The sequence below is a fragment of the Rhincodon typus genome, chromosome 41 (genome assembly GCF_021869965.1).
Source record: "Rhincodon typus isolate 14 chromosome 41, sRhiTyp1.1, whole genome shotgun sequence".
NCBI lineage: Eukaryota > Metazoa > Chordata > Chondrichthyes > Orectolobiformes > Rhincodontidae > Rhincodon > Rhincodon typus.
The window spans coordinates 6,233,419-6,246,873 of NC_063372.1; the positions used below are offsets into that span (position 1 = coordinate 6,233,419).

General features: G+C 41.3%; 1 protein-coding gene and 1 long non-coding RNA gene across 4 annotated transcripts in view; one reads left to right on the forward strand and one right to left on the reverse strand.

Moving 5' to 3' along the window:
* LOC109923881 (receptor tyrosine-protein kinase erbB-4-like) overlaps positions 1-13,455 on the forward strand; it is a 136,310-nt gene that overhangs the window by 100,445 nt on the left and 22,410 nt on the right. The window contains exons 14-19 of one of the 2 annotated variants that reach the window (XM_048618933.1): positions 2,305-2,395; positions 3,487-3,641; positions 4,544-4,588; positions 10,070-10,205; positions 10,507-10,629; positions 11,726-11,824. In XM_048618933.1, coding sequence (XP_048474890.1) covers positions 2,305-2,395; positions 3,487-3,641; positions 4,544-4,588; positions 10,070-10,205; positions 10,507-10,629; positions 11,726-11,824 — 649 coding nt within the window. Of the gene's footprint in view, positions 1-2,304; positions 2,396-3,486; positions 3,642-4,543; positions 4,589-4,661; positions 4,734-10,069; positions 10,206-10,506; positions 10,630-11,725; positions 11,825-13,455 lie in introns of both variants that reach the window. The other variant, XM_048618932.1, reaches the window with a different exon arrangement.
* The window catches only part of LOC125487431, a 9,381-nt gene continuing 3,081 nt past the window's right edge, over positions 7,156-13,455 (reverse strand). Inside the window, exons 2-4 of one of the 2 annotated variants that reach the window (XR_007265892.1) lie at positions 12,995-13,066; positions 12,683-12,817; positions 7,156-7,462 (exon numbers count right to left, since the gene is read on the reverse strand). This is a non-coding gene — a long non-coding RNA (uncharacterized LOC125487431). Of the gene's footprint in view, positions 7,463-12,522; positions 12,818-12,994; positions 13,067-13,455 lie in introns of those variants that run through there. The other variant, XR_007265893.1, reaches the window with a different exon arrangement.

The window sequence follows — 13,455 nt, forward strand, 5'->3', positions numbered from 1 at the left end:
TGTCTACCTGGGACTCCACTTTCAAGGAACTATGAACCTGCACTCCAAGATCTCTTTGTTCAGCAACACTCCCCAGGACCTTACCATTAAGTGTATAATATTGGCCTTTCCAAAATATAGCACCACACATGAATCTAAATTAAACTCCATCTGCCACTCTTTGACGCATTGGCTCATCTGATCGTTCTGTCATCACAAATGAAGACACAAATTACATCCTAAAAATATGGGGGAACACAGGGCCAAATGGAAAGAAAGAACTGAAAAAAATAGTATTAGTAAGGAAATGGTATTGGAGAAACTAACAGGATTAAAGGCAGGTAAATCACCAGGGCCTGATAATCTTTATCCCCGAGTACTTAAGGAAGTGGCCTTAGAAATCGCAGATACACAAGTGGCTATCTTCCAAAATTCTATAGACTCTGCAAAGTTCCTATGGATTTGAGGGTAGCTAAAATAGCCCCACTATTTAAGAAAGGAGGCAGAGAGAAAACGCCGAATTATAGTCTGCCAGGCCTGTATATATATTAATGATTTAGATGAGAGACCTAAAATGTAATATCTCCAAGTTTGCAGACAACAAAAAGCTTGATGGGAAGATACAGAGAAACTTCAGTGCAATTTAGGCAAGTAAGTGGGCAAATGCATTGCAGATGCAGTATAATGGAGATAAATGTGAGATCATCTACTTTGGTAGCAAAAACAGAAGGCAGATTATTATCTGAATGGTAATTGCTTGGGAAACGGGCAGGTGCAATGAGACTTGGGTGTCTGCATACACCAGTCACTGAAAGTTAACAAACAACAACAGAAATTGCTGGAGAAACTCAGCAGGTCTGGCAGCATCTGCGGAGAAGAAGAAGGGTCACTGGACTTCAAACATTCACTCTGTTTTCTCACCACAGATTTGCCAGACCTGCTGAGTTTCTCCAGCAATTTCCGTTTTTGCTTGCTTCAGATCCCCAATATCCACAGTTTTTTGTTTTATTTTCTTGCTGAAAGTAAGCATGCAAGTGCAGCAAGAGGTGAAGAAGGCAAATGGGATGTTGGCCTTCATAATGGAGGATCTGAGTACAGGATCAAAGATGTCTTGCTGCAATTTTACCTGGAGTATTATGTGCAGTTTTGATCTCCTTATCTGAGGAAGGATGTTTGGCTACTGAGGAAATGCAAAGATGTTTTACCAGACTGATTCCTGGGGTGGTGGAATGGATGTACAGGGAGAGATTGGATTGGTTAGGACTACATTCACTAGAGTTTAGAAGAATGGGTAAGGGGGAAGGAACCTCATAGAAATCTATAAAATTCTAACAGGATTAGATTGGGCAAATGCAAGAAAGATGCTCTTGTTGACCGGGGAGTCCAGAACCAGGGATCACAGTCTAAGGACAAGGGGTTGGCCTTTTAGGATAGAGATGAAGAGAAATTTCTTCGCCCACAATGTGGTGAGCCTGTGGAATTCTCTGCCACAGAAAGCGATTGAGACCAAAACATTGAATGTTTTCAAGAAGGAGTTAGATATAGTTCTTAGGTCTAAAGGGATCAAAGGACATGAGGAGAAAGCAGGAAGAGGATACAGAGTTGGATGATCACGCCTGATTATATTGAATGACAGAGCAGGTTCGAAGGGCTGAATGGGCTACTCCTCATTTATTGGGAAATGTGGCATTGTTTTGCACTGGAAAGGAGTCTACAAATAGCTTGAGGTAACCGAATGGTAAATCTGCTGTTTGAAACTGGTGTTAGATAATGGAAGAATATTGTCTATGACACTGCCACCTCCTTGATCTTTTTCCTAATAGTGCCAAAGCATCATAACATCCACTTGAACCACTGAAACAGGATATGGGGCCTCAGTTTAATAGCACTCAGTTTAATGGCATCAACTGCAGCATTCCATCAGTGCCCCACTGGAATGTCAGCCTAGGTTATTTTCTCAAGTCCTGGAATGGGTGGAGGGAGGGTGTCAAATCTACACCTTCTGACTCAGAAGTAAGTGTGTTATTGACTGAGCTAACTGATCTTCCACATGCTCCATTTATTCAACATGGATCTTAGCAGCTTGACAGGGTTGTCAGGAAGAGTTGTTGAGGCCAGAACATCTAAGAAATATGTCAGTGTTGTTTCTAAAGATCTTGGAGCAAATCAAATAGGCTTCATCTGCCAATCTAATATGGTGACCAAGTAAATCATGAACAGAAGCAATTCCAAATTGGTGTGAGCTAAGTATGTCACATGTGGGGATCTTAAACTTGTGCAGGAAAGGATGCAGAATCAGTATCTGTTCTACTGTTGTTTCTACAGAGATCAGCGAGAGTATGCTGATGGCTCCATGTGTGTGCAATGTCACCCGGAATGTAAGAAGATCGAGAGAGGCCCAACCTGCAATGGGACGGTATGAGGATAAGTGACACTGCCTGTGGGTCAGAACTGGTCACGTGCTTTAACTTTTTAATTATGAAAACCAAAGAAAGTTAACTTTGAAGAATGTTTCTATATTTTAGGTGGAGCCAGCTGGAGGGGAGGGGGATATAGTGTGGATCAATATCTTTTGGGTTTCCACATGACTAATGAGAAGACACCAGCAGTTCCCAGTTTAACATCATCTGGCTGTGATGTTTGAAATGAGTTCTCATCATTCAGCACCCACTTCCGCAGGTATCAGAGCCTGGGAATGGTATCAATCTGGTGTCTCTTTGTGAACTTTAAAAGGATAATCTTAGGAAGGTGCAGGGACAAAATTAAAAGTGGTGATACTTTGAAATGATGTTATGCCAGAAAGCAAATTTTTTTTCTTTATTCACAGCCATAATTTATTTTCTTCCTTGCTTTGTGTCATGGCCAAACAAAATGATGGATGATTTCATCCCAGGCTTCTGCTGTTCATTTTTGATTGCTATTCATCATGAAGTGCACAAGAAGGATCTTGCCTGTAATAATGTGTCAACTTCTGCGTTAGCTTCCCACAGTGACACTGTCTAGGCATTGGCAGGCATGAAATCCTGTCCTGCCAACCCATGGCACAATATGTTGTAACTCACAAGTAACCAGCTGTCATCAAGTGACTGGACTATTCTGGTCACAACTCAAGGTCATGCACCTACCTGTTTCTAGAAAACAAGGCATTTTCAGTGCAATTGCAAAAGTACGTATTCTGGTTCAAGCATAAAAATAGAGAGAACCAGGTCAATGGCTCAATGTCCACAATAGAGGTGATGCCTGATTGAAAAGGATTTGGAGGAAAAATGAGGTGAATCAGTGAGTATCAAGATCAGATTGTTTGTTGTGGATTGGGGGTGGTTGGGGTGAAGAGACTGAGGGAATGAGGAGATTCATAGTTTTCGGGAAAGGGGTCACAACAGGAGTTGGAGTGTTGAGTCTTGATTTCAACATACTGAGAGTGCAAAGAAGAGGAAGGGTGCCATTTATCCAAAAAGATACTCATTTTGTCTGATCTAATCTCATCATTTTTTTTGTTCTCTTCAGGGACCTGCTCACTGCTTTCAGTGTGCTCATTACAAAGATGGACCCAACTGCGTGGCAAAGTGTCCAGAAGGAATCCAAGGAGAGAGGGGTCTCATCTTCAAATACCCAGACGAGAACAAAGAATGCAAACCTTGCCATGAGAACTGTACCCAAGGGTGGGTATGGAGTAACTACCTCGGTTTGGACTGTGGGAGCCCACAGAATTCAATGAGTGGGAGAGGGGCCCACATACTGACTGGTGTGAGGATTATCTCTATGCTGAATAAACTGACTGCCCCCTCAACTGGAACAATAATTACTCTCTGGACTGTTGGCTTAGGGAGGGGAAAAAAAATCATCCAGGGTCCTTGAGTCTTATTACTGTGTAACAACCCCCAGCTGGGACATCAGGATCAAGACAAGATCAGGCATCATCTTCATGCCTCATGTAGTGAACAGCAGGCAATACTCACAGTTAAGGCTCATGCATTAATAATAGCTACTTGAGCTTGTATCCCAGTGAGGACTCAGGAAGAAAATTAGAGTTTTTTAAAAATAAAATCCTGAAGTCACACGCTCAATTAAAATATAAAAAACTGGCTCCTTCCAACGTGTTCATTTAGTGACCTTGCGTTTGTGTACTATCACTGCTGTGCCACAGTAGTTGGAATTCACAAAGGCACATTCCCAATTTTGACTAGCCTTTGGGAGCAGTGCTGTTCACTACGAGGCATCAAGATCACGATCGATCTTGTCTTGATCCTTATGTCCCAGCTGGGATGTGTTACATAGTAATAAGACTCGAGGACCCCGAATGAGATTTCCCTCTTCCTAGTTGTTGATGGCTGACTTGCTCACCTGACAATCTCTCAGTCTGACATTTCAGATTTTGTTTTCACATGAGCGACAGAGCAAAATGCAACATGTATGTTGATTTATTGCAATGCGTACGTTTTGAATCCCTGAGATTTTTTCCACATCATTTTACATTTAAATCGAGTTGTCACTTCTTTCCTGAATGTTGGCCTGAGAAATGCTTTGTGGTTTTCACTTGTTTTTTTTGTTGCCACAACACTAGGTGCCGAGGTTCAAGGGCTGCGGACTGTGGCGAGGTTGTCCATAGGTACAGTTGACTGTGTATATGTGTGCGTGCATGCTGCCTTGTGATTTTCATCTTTTATTCTGATTAAATCCAGGTGTAAGGGTCCTACTGTGCTGGACTGTTCTCGCTATCCTTGGATGGCTCCCATCAAAGCATTACACAATAGGTAACATCCTCCCCACTTGCCCCACCCTGGATCTGAGCTGTGACATGAGAGTGTAACATTACGTTTGAATGGCAAAGAGGAACGATTTGAGAGGAAAATATCACCACTTTCTGTTCTACTGAATAGTACTTAGGAATTTCTCTTGGTGGCTCACATTTAAAAGGCCTATATATATCATTACTTCACAAGTAAGTTGTTTGAGTACCTGATCTGTGTGTTCAACGAGCTGCTCATAATGGACTTGGGAACTGGGATGAAATATTTGATGTTTGGACTCAGCATGTCTGGGCTATGGAGTGAGTCGGGGGAAATCAATCAGGATTCCCACTCCTCCTCGAGTGACTTGTCTGTACACTCAGCCATAAACGTGATCCATGGTTACCTGGCCTAGTGGCACTCACTGTCTAGAACATTACACGGGAGTAACAGCCAATCAAGTGATGTGGCATAGCTCATGTCTGTAAAACTAAACTCCAGCAAGGAGACAGAGCACTGTGGAGAACTGACAGAATGGAAAGGTGGAAAAATAAAATCACCCTCATGCCCTTGGAAGCTTGCTGGTGACAAGTATCATTTTGAATTTGAAACAGAAAAGGGAACATTTACTAGAAGGCAGGGTGCATTGGATACAAAGGTTTTGCTATATTTCACACAAGAAAACAAAGGCAACTTTTGTGATACAGTGCACCAACATTAAATCTGCAGCGTAACATCACCCTGAATCAACAGGTGAGGTCTACATTATCAGAGAAAACAGGTTCTGCGTTAAGAGAGGCCCTGGTTTAGAGGCTGGGAATTTTACATCAAGGCAGGGAGTCCTGTGTTGGAGGTTGCCTGTCCAATATCTGATGTTGTTACTGGATAGAAAATGAAAAGCCACCTCTTTCAGTTATTAACATACTTTTAGATTACTGAAGTCGTCAAGAAAGGATCTTGTGATAAGTTCTATTTGGGGATATGAAGAGATAAATAATTTGTCAATCAAACCTGGATGTTTCACTCCCTGTCACAGTACTCACTAAGTTATCTCTGTTGATCAGAGTACAACAGAAAATAACCATTTATTTGTAACAATAATCTGTGTAGAATGTGACAGTCATTCAATTGCATAATCTGTTGCCATCACCCTCATGCCCTAGAAATAGGATGCTTCCTTTTGTGTCTTTGGCAGTGCTTTTGTTAACCAGAGTTTTGATCACTGCACAGCAACATGCCTTCATTTCTCTGTCCTGCTTTGGTTGTTGGTCTTTCCGGTTTCAGTCAAACCTCATCTGTAAGGGTTTCTTAACAAGAATTGGCTGGAAATCATTCAGCTGCTAGCTCCCTAGTTTTGATTAACATAATATTGAGCTGCCTGGTGGTTCCGTTGCAGAGTGCACTGCCAAACCTGGTGTTGGGCCACATGGGCTCACAGTTGACCCAGCTCGGAGTTGTGTTTACTAAGCTCAAGCTGAAGGGAGAAATCTGGACAAAAAAAGGTGGATAGATTCTACTGTATTTGCTAAACTAAATGTTTTCAACTGAGCTTGGTTCTGGAGAGTTCTTACAGATGAGGTATTTCTGGCTGTATACTCAAGCAAACATTGTCAATTTGACTCTCATCATTTAAGAAGTGCTGCGTCTGGTAGGAATTCAGGGTAGCAACATTATCCTGTGTTACTAGATTGCACTATGTGTTTTGTGTGGAAAGATCTGTCTTTCAGTTTGGAAATTTGCAAATGTGAAATCGGCAGCTGATGATACCATGCAGCAATCTACCACCTCCTTGAATCACAGGGCGAGAGATGTTGGTATGTGCCCACAATTTCCTGCATAATGGGATTTCAAGCTGTCAAGGAATAGGTGATCAGTCTAGGTGAGCCACTTTCACAGTCAAGGAGGAGGAGGAGGAGGAGGAAATGAGTACAAGTCAACCCATTCTCCCCTCTCACATCACCTTAACAGCCTGTCTACTCAGTTGGAAAAATAAATAAAGATCTGGCTGAGAAATTACTTCCTTTCTCTATCGTGCAAACGTAAAGACAAAGATAATGCAGTGTCCAAGGTGGAGAAAGTGGAGTGACAAAATGTTTGTCTCCTCTTAATCTTACATTCACTGAGTAAGACAAGATCACTTTGCAGCAAACATCATTCGGGTTTGTCTGTGTTACAATGTCACTGTTGAAACATTTTCATCAACTGTGGAGAAATCTCCTACTCACCGACCCTTCAGCTATGGTCAAGTTTCATTTGTCTAGAGAAGCATGTGCAGTATTGGAAACAACATTTCATTCTCCAAACCCCCTGTGGTCCTTGCCCTACTTCCCTCCCCCACTGCTGTGCTCTACCACTGAAAATGCAGTGCAATTGAATGGTTTCTTGGAAGCTTAGTTGGTAAAGCTAATCAGAAAAGAAAACTGAACAAACAGGAGAATAAGTCTAGTTCAAAGTAGTAAAAGTATCCTGTCTTTATTGCTACTCAGGGAGTCTTGTTCCCATTCTAAAATATGTTTGTGAAAGCTAACTCACAAAAGGAGACTTAGCTTCTTGTTCAGGCAACTTAGAGAAACTTGTGCAACATTGTTCAGGGAGGGATAAATAGGAAGACTGAATTTATGACCATCAATCTTTAGTTATGTAAAGAAAGGACACTTTAAGATCATATGAATGCATTACAGTTGTAGTGTGCGACATCTACAAGATGCAAAGCACCAAGGTTTCTTCAACAGCATCTTCCAAACCTCTGCCACCTAGAAGGACAGGAAAAGCAGATGCATGAGAATAAGTCACACATCATCCTTACTTGGAAATATATCATCATTCCTTCATTGTCACTGGTTCAAAATCCTGGAAGTCCCTTCCTCGCAGCACTGTGAGTGTCCTTAAGGATTGCAGCAGTTAAAGAAGGCAGCTCACCACCACCTTCTTTAGGGCATTTAGGGATGGGCAATAAATGCTGGTTTTGCCAGTGACAAATGAATAAAGAGAAAGCAAATATAAAAATCAAAAATCTTCCATAATAGACAATTTGCTCATTTGATGATGCTATCTATTGCATATTTTTTTAAAGCAATGTCAATTTAATTTCACGTTTCACTGGAATCATTTGACATTTGCATTGGGATTTTGCTGAGTATTTGGTTTTATCTAATGGCCTGGATATTTCCGAGACTGAGAAAAGTAGGATGCATGGCAATAGATGTCCTTATCATTTTGCAATTATTTTTAGCCTGTTTATCTAGATTCTAAAGATAAAAACAAACCCAAATGCTTAGCATATTAAGCAAATAAAGTTGCCTGATTCTAAATAAACTTCTATCATTATCCTGACAGGTCAAGTCTCATTAGAAATATTTTATTATCATTTTGTGCCATTTCCAAAGGGATTCCTGTAAGTGTGTAAAAATAGTGCAACATACAAGTCACCCTATAACGTAGGTGTAACGTAATGCTAACCACTAAGGAAAGAAGCAAATGATTACATTTTCTGAGCTAAGATTCAAAAGTAAAAGAAAGGGTTTCAGGCGATATAAATTATGATGATGAATGCAATCTGCAGAAAGTCCAAATATGATAAATTTAGAAACAAAAACAGAAATTGCTAGAAAATCTCAGCAGCACATTCTGAAGAAGGGTCACTGGACCCAAAATGTTAACTTTGACTTCTCTCCACAGATGCTGCCAGACCTACTGAGCTTTTCTAGGAATTTGTGGTTTTGTTTCTGATTTCCAGCAGTTTCTGCAGTTGTGGCATTTTTGTTTAATGATAAACTCAGAATTTAAATTTAAGATTATAGGAATAGTACTAACAGTCAGAAGGAAATTGGATACAAATATAAAAGATAAACATTCGCATGGGGAAAGAGCAGACGAGTGGAAAGAAATGTAGCTCCTATGGACAGCTGCTACAGGCATGAAGGGATGACCGACATTTTTCAGTGCTGTAAGCCTCTGTGAGTTAAAGAAAGATTAAAATCCATACCATTCAAAATTGAACTCCCGATTTGCGAAATGGAAAGTGTCACACTGTGCCGTAGCAAGTGTCCACCTGTGTCTCGGATTGAAGCAGAGCAGAGACAGCTTTATGCTAACTGCAGCAGTGCTGCACCTAGCATGGGAGTGTAATGCTGACACTGGGTGCTTGTTTTCTGAGAATTGACAAACCCTTACCATTTTTTCCACATAATTCAACATATCTTCAAAGTTTTCTGTCCTGTCAACAGGGGAATTCTAGCTCATTGGAATAACGAATGTCTTGTTTGGTACACATCTGAAAATCCCCTGTGATTTTTGTTTTACACCTCATTCTCCTCCTTCCCCGGAGCTTTAAAGAACCCATTTAATCAACTTAATTACTGTGATGCACCTTGCTCTTTGCTACTTATGGCTTGGATTACTGAATTTTATGAGCATCAGCACAGAGCTGGTTCATACCATGGCCAATATCTGTGCTGTCGGGTGATGTTAGTTAGTTAGCAGTGTGCTACGTCATTGGTACGGAGGTGCCAATGTTGGACTGCGGTGGACAAGGTCCTTCGTCAGGTGAAGTGACTTCACCTGACAAAGGAGCAGCACTCCAAAAGCTTGTGACTTCAAATAAACCTGTTGGACTATAATCTGATGTTGTGTGACTTCTTACTTCAGTGGGTGGGTGCTGCAATTGGCTTCACATCCTCTGGGTTAAGGAGGGGTAAAACATAGTTAATGGCTGGGAGCAGAAACTAGTAGCATTTGCTGGAAAGTTCAGGTGTGTTACTGGAAGACAGTTTCATTTGATATTTTGTTATTCATTCATGGGATGTGTGCATTGCTGGCTGCCCGTCCCTATTGTGCTACACCTTCCTATTCCTAGAAGTAAATAGCTGACATCTGCTGTGTACAGTCACATGAAAAATACCATTTTGTGAGATACTGGAGGGAAGCTGGTACCTGCAATACACTATCCTAGCAAGAATCAGTTGCATCAGAAAAAGAGCAAAGAAAATTGGGAAAAACCATGAGGAGCTGTTCCTTATTCCTTGGTGAGCTTGACCCTGCAATATGTTGGTGTGACACATGCAGTGTAAACCAACACACTACCAGGATATATTTTACCTTAACAGTTCCACAAATGTCTCCGTAAGTTCCAGCATTTTCCAGATGCCCTTGTTCATTTCTGCAAATTTTAACAAACAAGATATTTTCCTGACTTTTTTCACAGTGAATTTGGTATGTTTTAAAGCTCTGTGTGGCTTCCCTTGTTCTAACCTCTCACTTGCATGTCATTACTCAATATTCACGGAAACTTTAACAATAGGAATTTCATGCTCCATTGTGTGTGACATATCCTGCTTTGACATGCATTGTTTTGAACCCAGACAAATCCCTCAGATTGTGGCAGCAGTGGTCGGAGGGCTGATGGCCGTGATGCTTGTGGTGCTGCTGGGCCTCATTTACTGGAGAAGGCAGATCATTCGGAAGAAGAGAGCAATGCGTCGATACCTGGAGAAGGAGGTAAGAGGTCAACCTGAAGTTGGAACAGATTGACTGTTTTAGGGGGAACTTTTCAGAATGTGAGTGAAGCCGCTATGTTCGGGTTGAAATTGCTTTCTAAAGGTTGCATGGAGCTTCACTAAATCTTGTTAGTTGGCTGGGCTGAGTAAATACAAAGAAAAGAAAGGTTAAACTTCATGAGCATGTTGGGAAAAGTTTTTTCTTTAACAGCTTCTGTCTCACTTCATGGATTTAGATGGAGATATCTCCATTATTGATAGAAGGATGACATTTTGACTTGATTTCTGTTTCTTTTCATTAGATGCTTGAGCCCCTTGATCCCAACGCTGACTCGCCCAATCAAGTAAACACACGAATTCTGAAGGAGACAGAATTGCGGAAAGTCAAGGTGCTGGGATCTGGAGTATTTGGAACAGTGTACAAGGTAAGGTGGGGAAGGATAGTACGTGTGAAATTACAAAGTCAGTCCCTTTCTTTAAACGTTACTTTTCTGAAAAAAAGTGTTGTCGAGGTCTTCCCTTGATGCTCAAGACAGCTGAATTGTAACTACGTGGCCAAGAAGGTGGCATTCCTTTCTCTTGCAGTTGAAGTTGATGGTCACTTCAATTTTCAATTATATGTGGTTTTACATTCAGGATAAAACCAAAAAAATGAATAGCTGTTAGTACACAGTAGGAAAATCATTATTGGTTCCAAAGAAGATGGAAGAGAGCCCCACCAAGCCTCCAGGATAAAATCCCTGTGATTTACAGGGGTGGTTACATGATCCAGTACTCCTAGTAGAGACTGCAGACTAATTTTATGACCTTTGTCTTGTCTCGCCCTCAAAAATCCTGTGTAACTACATGGTACTTGCCCCATATGATCCTCGCCCCACATGATCCTCATACTCTCTTTTCTACGAACATTAGCAAGCAAATGAATACACCCCTGTCTCTGCTCAGACCACTTACTTTTTTTTAAAAGACTGTTCTGCAGGAATTATGCATTTCTGCCCAGTTTTTCTATGCAGCTTACTATTGAACGAACCAACACAAATCATCAGTTACTCTCAATTTGACATTAATACTGCTTGATTTGCATGATGCCAGAATTAGGAGATGTTGTTATAAATATGTGCAGCTTGTTAGCAGTGCTGGGCTGTTTTCACTTCTTACATAGGAACAGATTCTATTCTAAGTGACTTTTAGATTCTCAATACAGTACAGGGATTTAAGGTGAGAAAAAGCACTTATGTCAATACAGAACTGACACAAGAATGGAATTGGGTTGCTCATTTACCAATCTAAACTTGTTACCATTTCTTGGTTAGAAACTGTGATACCTTCGAAAGAGTTTCAGTGACAGGATGTGAAAATTGCTGGTAAAGATCTTTGTGTAAACAATTCAGAGATGAAGTGATGTTTGGCTTAACTTACAACAGTGTCAGACTGGTCATGTGGTGTTGAGCCAGATCCAATGCTAATGGAAATCCACCTTTAACTTTATTCTTGATGATCTTATAACATTCCTGCTCCCAGGGGCTCTGGATTCCTGAGGGAGAGACTGTGAAGATTCCAGTGGCCATCAAGGTCCTGCAGGAAGGGCGTGACTGTGAGACTTCAAGAGGCGTGAGTGAAGTAAGTCTGCTTTCCTTCAGGTCTATGTGAAAATCCACACATGACTATGTATGTAATCCTAACTGCGGCTCCTAACTATCAACCCTCTGGTTTATTGTGTAAGTTATTATTTGGCATGTGTAAACTCGAATTACTATTAGCAGGTTTTTGAAGCATAGGGGTATTACATCTAGGTTTAAGTAAATGTTGCTGGATAAATGAGCATGGATAGATTTCCCTTCTCTAACCCACACCACTGAGATTCCTTGTGCAGACTAGGCTGATATCAGTGAATTCATCACTGACCAACTGAACATGATTGATGGTTTAGTGTCACACTGAGCCGCCAGAACTGCATGTCCTTTCAAAATATTAGAGAAGTTGGATTTAACTTTGTTTTCCTGCAAACAGAGTCATACAGCATGGAAACAGATCCTTCAGTCCAACCAGTCCATGTCGACCATGTTCCCAAACTAAACTAGCTCCACCTGCCTGCATTTGGCCCATATCCCTCTAAACCTTTCCTATTCACGTACTTATCCAAATGTCTTTTAAATATTATAACTGTACCCACATTCACTATTTCCTCTGGAAGCTCATTCCACACACGAACCACACTCTATGTAAAATAAAGTTGCCCCTCAGGTCTTTTTTATATTTTTCTCCTCTCACCTTAAAAAAAATTCCTGCCTCCAATCAGTACGTCCTGTCCTGGGAGTGTTTGATGGGGAACAGTATAGAGAAAGCTTTACTCTGTATCTAACCCATGCTGTCCCTGTCCTGGGAGTGTTTGATGGGGACAGCATGGAGGGAGCTGTACTTTCAGTTTGAAACAACAGAGGAAGTATTTACTCATCGGAGAGCAGCACTGTTGCCTACCCCTTGGGAGAGGCCAGGGCTAACTGTTCAAAGGTCATGATCTGACCTCCAGCCTTCAGGATCCAATGTCAAGTTCCATCGGTGGTGCGGATAGCGCAGACCTCATGTACATGTTCAATACTTGTGGAACTGTTTCTGAGGAAAGGAGAGGATGGAAGAATATTGGTGGGGAAAAAAGAAGCAAAACCAACTTAAAAATAAAATTGTGAGCCCAGTTGGAACGTACAGCCGGAGTACTGACCAACAATTCTCATTTATACAGCATGTTTAATTGTGAAACGTCATGATAACGTGTTATCAGAGAACACTTACCTAATATGAAGCTACATTAGGATGCATTAGGGCAGAAAGTCAAAAGCTTGGTTGAAGAAGTTATAAAGAGCACTGTAAAAGAAGGAAAGAAAGTGGATTAGTTTAGGGAGTGACCTTAGATCCGAGGCATAATTGCTAATGGTGGAATGATCAAAGTTGGGGAGGTGCAAGAAACCAGCACTGGAGGTGTGCAGAGATCTTGGAGGGTTGTAGGACTGGAGGAGGTTACAGAAGCCTGGAGGGATGTAGTTACCAAGTGATTTGAAGATGAAGATTTTAAAATGGAGGTATCACCAGTCTAGGTGCCAAAGTAGGTCAGTAAATACAGGGATGAAGGGTGAACTGGACTTGGTGTGAGTTAGGATGCAAACAGCTTAATTGAGTTCATGTTTGTGGAATGGCAGATGGAAAGCCAGGGAGAGGAATATTGGTCTTGTCAAATCCAGAGTTAACAAGGGCTT